The sequence below is a fragment of the Protopterus annectens genome, chromosome 1.part0 (assembly GCF_019279795.1).
Source record: "Protopterus annectens isolate FY-2018-M chromosome 1.part0, PAN1.0, whole genome shotgun sequence".
Lineage (NCBI taxonomy): Eukaryota > Metazoa > Chordata > Ceratodontiformes > Protopteridae > Protopterus > Protopterus annectens.
Window position 1 is genome coordinate 1,829,168,901 of NC_056725.1, and position 10,000 is coordinate 1,829,178,900.

A 10,000-nucleotide genomic window follows, 5' to 3' on the forward strand; every position below is an offset into this window, starting at 1 on the left:
ATTCTCAGCTGTACCTGATCTTTAACTCAAAAGCCTATTTTTTCTGCAATAGAATGTGCAATTATATGGGATGTTGTATAGAATTTTGGTCAGTAAATAATATCAGATGTGTTTTAAGACTTCATTTTTTTTCCATAGAAAATACTAGGTAATACAAATCTTGTCCTCTATTAACTTTCTGAGAAAATAAGATTGATATGGGAAATTGTCCCTGATTCTGGGTATTTGATAATGACCTTTTTTTTAATTTGTCTTTATTTCTTTTTGTCAATAATCTTTTTATTGATTTTTAAAGCAGTATAAATAATTAAAATATTTATATATTCTTGATGTAGACATGAGAAAATATACAGTAACAAACCTAAAACTGTAACTACATGCAGCAGTCGTCTTTGGTAAATGGTACACTAGGAATGTTAAACCATAAGGAACTAAGAAAAAAAACAATTACTGTGTAGTCCAGTGTTTAGATAATCTGATGGACAACTTCCTACTGTAATTCCTGATCTCAGGAAAACAAAAATCTAGTAACCTTCTCCTACCCTCTACCCCATGCTTTGCCTTGAAAACTATGATATTTTGGTGCAGTTTTTCCACTCTATGGAAATAAATGGTTTTAATATAGACCCCCCATATATCTGCATAGCCGAAGGTGCTGAAGTGCTTGTGAACAAAGGACCTTATAAAATATTATTTCTCAGGGATTCACAACTCTGGCATGAAGCAGATATAACTGCTAAGACTGTCATAATTCCTTTTTACTCTTTGGGGATCAATGACTGCACATTAAGTGCAGGAGACTGGATAGCTAGGGGATTTTGATAATTTGCTGTTTCTCCTGGAACCAGTGCCTGCAGTGATGAGATAAGATTACCAAGGCAGCAGTGGAATGAGCCATTTTGGGACATACTTTTAGAAGAGACGTAAAAATACTTCATTGTATGCCTGTTGTGTTTTTGCTCCTAACCTATTAATCCAGCTTGCAGGTTTTGTTGGCCTTTTACCAAAAAAATGGTATAGCTAGATGCTGTTGTATTTCCAGTTTGTAAATGACATTTTAAAATGTACTACTAATAGCTTTTCCTGTTTTGTTTTTTCTTCATACAGAAAGACTACAAGGAACTTTAATCATCCCATGTGCAAAGCAGCAAAAACAACAATAGTAGAGGTAGGCATGCTTGGATTTCCAAACATTCTTCTTAAACACCATTTTTTATGTTTGTGTCATTCCAGGAATTAGTACATCAGTCTTGATACTTTTTTTCTGAATGGTAGTGTATTTTTATAGCATTTAATTGATTAGTTAATCCATTTGATATAATCTTGTTAATGAACCTGGGGAGTGGCCATATTGTATACATTGCTGTTGAATATAGTGTGTACACTCTAAATGTCTTAACTGAGAGCTGGAATTGTCCCTGTAACTTTTGCATACCCCACACCAAGTGAAGTATGTTTTTAATCTCATTGTAAAGTTTTAGTGATATATATATATATATATATATATATATATATATATATATATATTCTTGGTGTAAGTGACTTAAGCCTGCCACAAATATATATATATATATATATATATATATATATATATATATATATGTATATATATATATATGTATATATATATATATACACATACATACAGGTCTTACACACTGGAATATATCCATTACACTGAGAGCAATGCTTTTGGAATGTGGAATCTGGAATCTGGCTCGTTCTAGAAGCCATTTTCATTTCTAATGCATGTATTTTATATATTATCCTGATGACAGCAATGTTGTAGAAACTGGAATACAATATATTTTATCTACATTCCAGTAACCTTCATCATCAATTTTTTAGCACTGACTAAACATCACAGCTCTTGTGTAGCACACTTTTTAAGGGCATAAGGTCTCTGCCTTGCAGCTCCAGAGTCTCTAGTTCAATCCTGAATGCCAGTCACTGTGTTTTTTGTGATATTTCTGTGCTGTCTCCATGACCATGTGGGTTTTTTTCAGGTACTTCAGTTTATTCTTCCATATCACCAAAACATGCTGGCTACTTGGCCACTCTAAATTGCTCACATATGACATCTGCTCTTGTCATTTTTGGTCAGAGCTGTGGCAGAAAAGGATGCGTTAACTTTCCCAGTTGAGAAATGAATAAATTAAAAAATGGAGGAAAACAAATAAAATCCCAGGGTTGAAGACTTTTCTGGACTAGCAATGGTACTCACTATACTCCAAATCATACAGCATTAAAACTAAAGCTGCTACATTTAGGTTTGTAGGTATTTACTAAGCTATGACCACAAGGGCCTTTTTAAGCCTAGTCATGCATCCCAAACCTCTGACGAGTTCTGCTACCCTTGATAAGTGTAAGGAAAGGCTTGAGAGATGAAACATTTGCAAGCAGAGGCCTAGGAGATGAACCATTTACAGGCTGCCTCTGTCTATTAAAGACATGGGTGTCAAATCAGGGATAAATTTCATGTTTCCCATTCATTTGTCCAAGTTACATTTGAACTTGGTTAGGGAGGAACTCTGCTTCACAAGGATGGGCAGCCTATTTCAGCGAAGAGGTAGTCTCTGGGGATACATACCTGTCTCTCTAGCAGATTCTGTTTATATCACAGGCAAGGTTTAAGTCTTTAGAACAGGTAATTATTGTGCTGTTTGTCTGGCGGATATGCTGGAAGTCCATCAGAGTGGGGTCTGACAATACCTTAGATGCCAGACATAGAGCTTCCCTCAACAGCCTGTCACAGACAGAATACAGGGATAGGGCCATGAAGTGGTCTACACAGGACGTATTACTTAGCTCTGTATTCTTTTAGTGAGGATCCTTTGTGGATGTTCCAGTTGTTGGATATGCCCAGTTAGGTACATACCAAAGGGGGCATTGTACTCAGTGGTAAGTCTGAGGAACATCAGAGTGGAACAATGACTTCCTTGGACCTAGATGCCATGCATTTGTTTATAAGTTGCACACCAAAGAATGATTTCCTCACTACTGTAGACCCATGATGGTCAAAGGCTAGTGTACTGTATATAGGTGTCCCCACGTCCCTGACTACTGGGTCAACTCTTAAGGGTGTGTTGTCAGTGTGATAGTTTTCAAGGGTGGTTGACTTCCCAAAAGATACTATTATGCATTTATTGGCATGTAGGTTTAGTCCATAACTCTGACACTAGTTATTTGTCTGTGTCATCCTTTCCTGGAGAACATTTGTGTAAGTGGGGGATTCACTGACAGCTCCTAATTTACAATAATCTGCAAGTTTAGTTAGGCAGAGACCATTGACATTGGTCTTGACTTCAGAGACATAAATGCCAAAAAGTAGCAGTCCCAGGACCGATCCCTGAGGGACTCCACTTGTGACTGGCCTTCTTGTAAAGGTGGACTCCCCAATTCGAGCTTCCTGGGTCCTGTCTGTGAGCCAGCTAGCTATCCATCAGGTGGTGTAACGGTTTTTACCTAACCTCTTGAGTTATTCGACAATGCCCAAGTGGGGTATTGTGTCAAATGCCTTGGTCAGGTTAAGTTAGACAGTGTGAACCATTTTGCCCTCATCCATTGCTTTGGTGACCTTCTCAAAGAAGTCCACCAGTTGAGTAAGCATGACCTGCTCTTGTCAAAGCCAAACTGGGTTGGGTCCAGTATCTGGAGGTTTCCTATGTCATTACTGAATCATTTCCACGATAATTCGTTCCATGGCTTTGCATATGAGACTAGTGAGACTTATGGGTCTAAAGTTTCCAGGGTCTGTAGATGGCCCACCTTTTTTCAGAGGGATGATTGTTGCTGTTTTCCATTCATGAGACATGAAGCCTTTTTGGAGGCTGCAGGTAAATTTTATTCCAGAGAGCATAATAGGTCACATTTCATGCTATTTAGAAGGCATTCTAGAGTATTGTCTGGGCCCACTGATGCAGTGTTCCTGGCCGTAGAGAGAGCATTCAGGACCTATTCCCTAGTGATAGCAGGGAGAGTTATATTTCCTTAGGGAAGGTTGAGGGGGAGAGAGGGGTAAAGATGGAGCTGAATTTGTCAGCCAGTCGGTTTGCTATATCTCCTGGTTCAGTATAGGTGGCTCCATTAAATGAGTTGTGCACACAATTGTGTATTGCCATTGAAGTTGTAGACATAGCAAAATAATGCCATGTGGTTTTCCTTGGCCTGGGAGGCCAAATTTACCTCAGATTTGGCTTTGTCATACTTTATTTCTCGTCTGAGTTGTTTGTTTAGTTTGAGGGTGCTTTTCTCCTGCTGGGTGCTGCACCTCCTTTTTTGCCATGATTTTCTTCCTTCTGTTATACAGTCTGTTGATGTTATGATTCCACCAGGGTGGCATTTTTTTTAGTTAGTTTTATACCTTTTCCTGGTGGGTACAGTTGCCTTTATGCATTTGTATTATGAACATGGCTATTCAACATAAGTCTGCAAAGTCACTTTCTGAAATTATTGAGGCTTTTAGTGTGTAGTTGCTTTGCCTAAGAAAATAGAATATATTTTTCTTCTTTTTTAAGAAATGTACATAACTTCAAAGTAAAAGATGATAATAGGATATTGAGAATATATAAGCTGCTCAGTGTAAAATTCTGTTTAAAATAAGTGTCATTTAATACATATAAATATTCCAATTTCATTAAATGAGTGTCATTTAATCTATATACATATTCTAATTCTTATTATCAAACAGAATGAAGGTCTTTTTTTTTACATTATTTGAACTGCTGTAGGGTAGTAGGAGCACAAAAGTTGGTTAGTTGTTTATGTATGTATTTTATATATATGTCTGTGGTTCAAATTCAATAAACCTTGCACAAGCCGGTAGACATATGCAAGTCGTGGCTTGACACGCACATGTTAGCGTACAGTTTTGTATTTAGTAAGTGGCTCTAAACATTGTGTAGAATCAAACACTGTAAACAATGTGGTAGGCTAATTACAGGTTAAGCAGTTGAATTGTATGCTAATCAACCAATCCAAAATAGAAGAGAGATTCAACAAGCTATAAAGCAACCTTGTAGACTCAGAGCTAGTTTTCCCTGAGAATTCCAAAATCTATCGGAATACAGCAACGGAAAGGAGTCTACACAGAAACAATGTTAGGGGCTTCTATTGCTTTAATTCATGTGTATGTGCAACAGGCTGAAGTCTATGCTACTGTTGCTGCTAATAGACCAAGGCCAAGAAGGAGAAGAGTTTTTAAACACCATTTAACTTATCAGAGTCTGGATAAGGTGAAAATTGTAGAGTGCTACAGGGTGGATAGAAACAAACTACAGGAGCTCTGCAACCTCTGTTCTCCTCAACTCAGAACAAGGGCAGACAGAGGTGACCAGTACCGATGGAGACGGAGGTATGTGAGGAACTTTGAATTTTAGCTACAGGAACCATTCAGAGACCAACAGATGACATGCTGGGGGTGTCACAGGCATCAGCATCCAGGATCTTCCATCAGTTCCTGAATGCTATGCTCCAGCATACCAGTGACCACATATATTTTCCCCATGCACCTGAGGACAGGGCCACAAATATGCAGGAGTTCTACCTTGTAACACACTACCCTGAAGTACTGGGTGCCATAGATTGTACACATAGAAATCAAATCACCCCCACAAGGAACAGGAAGGCTCTACATAAACAGAAAGGGCTGCCACTCCATTAACTGCAAAATCATGAGTCGCTAAGGGAATAATATTGAATGTGTGTACTGGCAACCCAGGCAGTTACCATGACTCACATATCTGGCATAACTCCCAAATGTGTCAGATGTTCACTAGGAGGTGATAGCCCACAGAGTCATTTACTGGGGGTTGCAGGTTACGCAATGGAACAGTAGCTGATGATGTCATCATCAGAAATGCACACACACCCACTGAAGAACTCCATAATGAGGCACACGCTGAAACCAGAAATGTCATAGTGAGTGTCTTTTGGCTGTTGAAATTACGGTTCTGGTGCCAAGCTACATTTGGGGAGTACCCTGCAGTACATTCCATGCACATGTAATGAAATCTTCACTATCTGTGCCATGCTTCACAACATTATCCTGAGAAAACAACTTCAACAGGATCAACAAGAGTAAGGAGCACACATTCCACTACCACTGGCAAAGTCACAGTGGCATACAGGTGAGGAATCAGAAGAGGAACCAGCAGCTGCTGTGCTTGTAGGCAGACATAGGCATGCTCAATATGGCTTCGCATTGGCTAAGAGGCAACGCATAGCACACTCACTCACCACCTAAGGGGATAAAAACGTCATCCTTTGCACAAACATATAGTAACATTGATGCCAGACAATGCTCACAACATTTACTTACCCATTTAATGGTTGTATACTCTTAGCATCAGACAGACTCAACCCTGAACTGAAGCTGTTGCAACTGCCGGATTTACAAGGCAAGTGTTGAAACTATAATATGTGTAGTAATACAAATGAATGGCATAGCCTTGAATACTGTTACTTGGTAATGTAAGTAGGTAAAAATGGTTTATTTTTGCAGCAGTGACTTATGCGAATACCTGTGTCCTCTATCAAGTAATAGGTGTTAGGCATCAAAGATTCACACATGCATACCTCTCAAAAGTAGTGATGATCACCAAATGTCCTCAGTTTGGCCTTATACCTTTGTACTGGCAAATCATTAAAAAGAGAAGTTAGAAATTAATGATACACATTTCAGTATCAGATGTCATATCCCTCAGAAAAATTGTAAAGTGCTGATGCAAAAACTGTTTGATTCTATCAACTGTCTCTAACTTTATAAGACCAAAATATTTAAAAAGTCTTTCTATTCCTCAGCCTTTGTCCCACTTTTTATATGGCTTGGTCCACCTTTTTTGCTGTAAGGGTGTGGGAGGCATGTGCACAGTACAAAAACCTGTAAGAATGCAGTACAATTAGCAAAACAGCATCAAAAACACAGATATTCCAAGCACTAAGTCAGCTACGCACTCTGAGCATCACAAAGCGTATGTATCTCTGAATCCAAAAGATAGAAAACAAGGATATGGCACAGTTATCATCACGTACACATAGTGTTGTGGGGGGCTTAGGCTGACACAAAAGGTAAGTGAGTGCATGTGAGAAAGAAAGAGAAACAGTGGAAATTTGGATGAAGCATCAAATGGCCTTTGAGACAGAATGAACTTTAAGCCTCATGATTGAACCATGTAACTGTTGTGTGTCTGTATGGGCACTCCAGGTAAAACTGATGTGTTAAGTGTTTGCAAGAATACAGCCAAGCTCTGTGCTAGCTCTACATGTTGGTGTGTTGGACAGGTGTGAGCTGTGCATAGTAGATGTGGCAGTTCATCACGTAGTACCTGACCATGAGGACTGGATCTGTCAGGAGTTGCACTGGGATGTCCATGCCCATGGTCAGATGCACTGCTGATACCTGAACTGAATGATGTCTGCTGGATGAGCTCTCCTCATGAGTACGCCCAAGAAAACAACCCCATGGTCTGCCTCATCTGGCTGTGGACACCACGACCACTGACAGAGCAGTGGAAGTAGTGCCATTATGGGAGTGTCATCAGGCATGGCCACATCGGCTAACATTAGATAATGTGGCTGACCTATGCCCATGTGGATGCTGTCCCTCTCCCAACAGAAGTTCCATCACAGGCACTACCTGTTCCAACATATCATTCATCCGATCCATTGAATCAGTAACATGGAACACTGTGGATGCAGTCATGCATATCAGCCTGTGCCATGTCTACAACCCTAAGCATTTCTTTGGAGGCCCTATTGAAATATACCTGCTCCTCCATGACAGCTCTAAATGTATGTCAAATGGCACAAAAAGACACACCTGGATCAGGTGGAGTATAGACAGCAGGCTTCCTCCAAGCACCCCAGCAACACTTCTGTGCGGCACCTTGCCCACACTTTCACTACGGCCAGTGTCAACAGACACTGAAGCCGCAGTAACCACACTACCCTGATCAAGTGTCTCACCCTCCAACTGTCCATTATCTGAGGGCTCACTGGAATGGGGGTGGCTGAATGTCGACCTCAGTGTTAGATTCAACCACTACAACCCCCCCCCCTGGTCTGTGCCTCTGTTTAGCCACCATCATCATTAAAGTCTGCCAATACTCTGACATCAGGTGGTAAGAGTTCTACACTACCACTGTCAGGATCACCTGTGCCAATAAGCAACAAGTACTAGAAAGAAATTAATAACTACACTACTACAGTTCAGTATATGCTGACAAACTAACACTGGTGCCACTATTACAAACAGTACAGCAGTACACTGACACCCACATCACACATACAGAAACTAAATATTACTGTGAGCTGCTTATCAGTGCTGAAATAAAAATGTTTGGCTTACCTTGTGCAGCTGACTTCCTAGTTCCTATGAAGGATGGTCCTGGAAAAAGTTAAGCAAAAGGTAAGGACACCATCATCACAATTAATAGTAACACAGAGGTGAAAAAGTCTTGGCCTTTTATATGTCAATTAACAATACAGAAGCTTGGATGACACATTCACCCCAAGTCCATGTGTAATGAACCAGAATGTGTTAACTGTACCAACTGCCCCCACCCCCTCAAAAAAAAAAATTGGTAAACCGAAGTATTGCTGTCAATATTTTACTATACAAGAAAAATTTCACAATTACAACAGTTAAGCCTATCTGGAATCTCCTCCTGGGACATGCTTGTCCTCTCTGAAATAACAGCACAGGCATCAATCACATGCTGTTGTGAACTTTCCACTAAGCTCTCTGGATCCCTGACAGTGGATAGGAACTCTTCATTTGGTGTCAGTGGTGGATCTGTAGCAGGCCCTCCCCCTGGTAGCCATCTGTCCACAGGCCACTGCAGCTGCTCTCCTATGGGCTGATGAAATCATTTCAGTGGCCCTATGACGTACCTGATTGTATATCCTGCTGCGGCCCCCAACATCATTAACATCTTCCATTATCTGCTGCCAAATTTTTATTCTTCCAAACATATCCCACGGCCTCTCTCAAGCAGAAAGTCACTAAATCGCCTAAAGACTTATAGAATTGCATCATTCTCAAGGTAACTGAAGGGGGGGTTTACAGGGACTGGGATGCCAGGGTGCCATAGTCTTAGGGGACATAAAACAGAAAAGAAAGATAATACACATAAGTAAAAGTCCTGCTTAGATATAACACATAAAGATGTAGTTTTTCAGTATTACCCACTGGAGAGAAAAAAATTAAATATATTTAAATGTAAAAAAGGATTTATGTGGTTTTAACATATCGCAGTTAGACACAAAGCAAGGCTGGATCTAAAATTAGGGGAGTAACAATAGCAAAGCAAACTTCTGTATAAACTCCTGCCTACCCCACCCTCAAAACAAGCAAATATTTTACTACCAAAGAAAGGAATTAGAACTTCCAGTGAATTGTCATAACTACTATCAAAGAAACTGTCCATAAAACATGTGTACACATTTACCACTGAACATTAATTTTGATGCAATTGACAGTCACCTGTGGGCACCACTCCCTTAGAGGTGTCCGTGAGCCATCCTAATAAGCTAACACCCCTGTGTCACTGACAATATAGGACATTTACATTTATTGGCAATAACAACAAAAGACTGAAAAGAGAAACAGTTGTAACATTAAACACTTTTGATGAAAGTTAATAAGGCTGTGTATCTGTGAAAGTAACATGCCCTGACCAAAATGCCTATACCCATCAGTAAACTTCTAAAAAGTACATACAGACAAAAGTAACATTTGCTAATGCATATATAATATTTTTCTAATTGACATTTGAGCATATCCAGTATCTAACTGAAAAATGCAATTGTACCTTATCAAGATCAGTATTCTTCTGTGCAAATAAATACAAAGCAATAGTCATCATCAACTGTGTTATCCACATAAACAAGTCTCCTCACCTTCAGGTTCCCTAGCTACATGGTTACCATTTTATAGTGTAGATTCAGGGCTGTGAGCATAATGAAGATGCAAATGAGGTGTGAACTCATTAGAATTGCT

General features: G+C 39.7%; 1 protein-coding gene across 1 annotated transcript in view; it reads left to right on the plus strand.

Moving 5' to 3' along the window:
• OXCT1 (3-oxoacid CoA-transferase 1) overlaps positions 1–10,000 on the plus strand; it is a 1,765,637-nt gene that overhangs the window by 810,563 nt on the left and 945,074 nt on the right. The window contains exon 7 of the mRNA XM_044069775.1: positions 1,108–1,168. Within this exon, the coding sequence (XP_043925710.1) occupies positions 1,108–1,168 (61 nt within the window). The remainder of the gene's footprint in view (positions 1–1,107; positions 1,169–10,000) is intronic.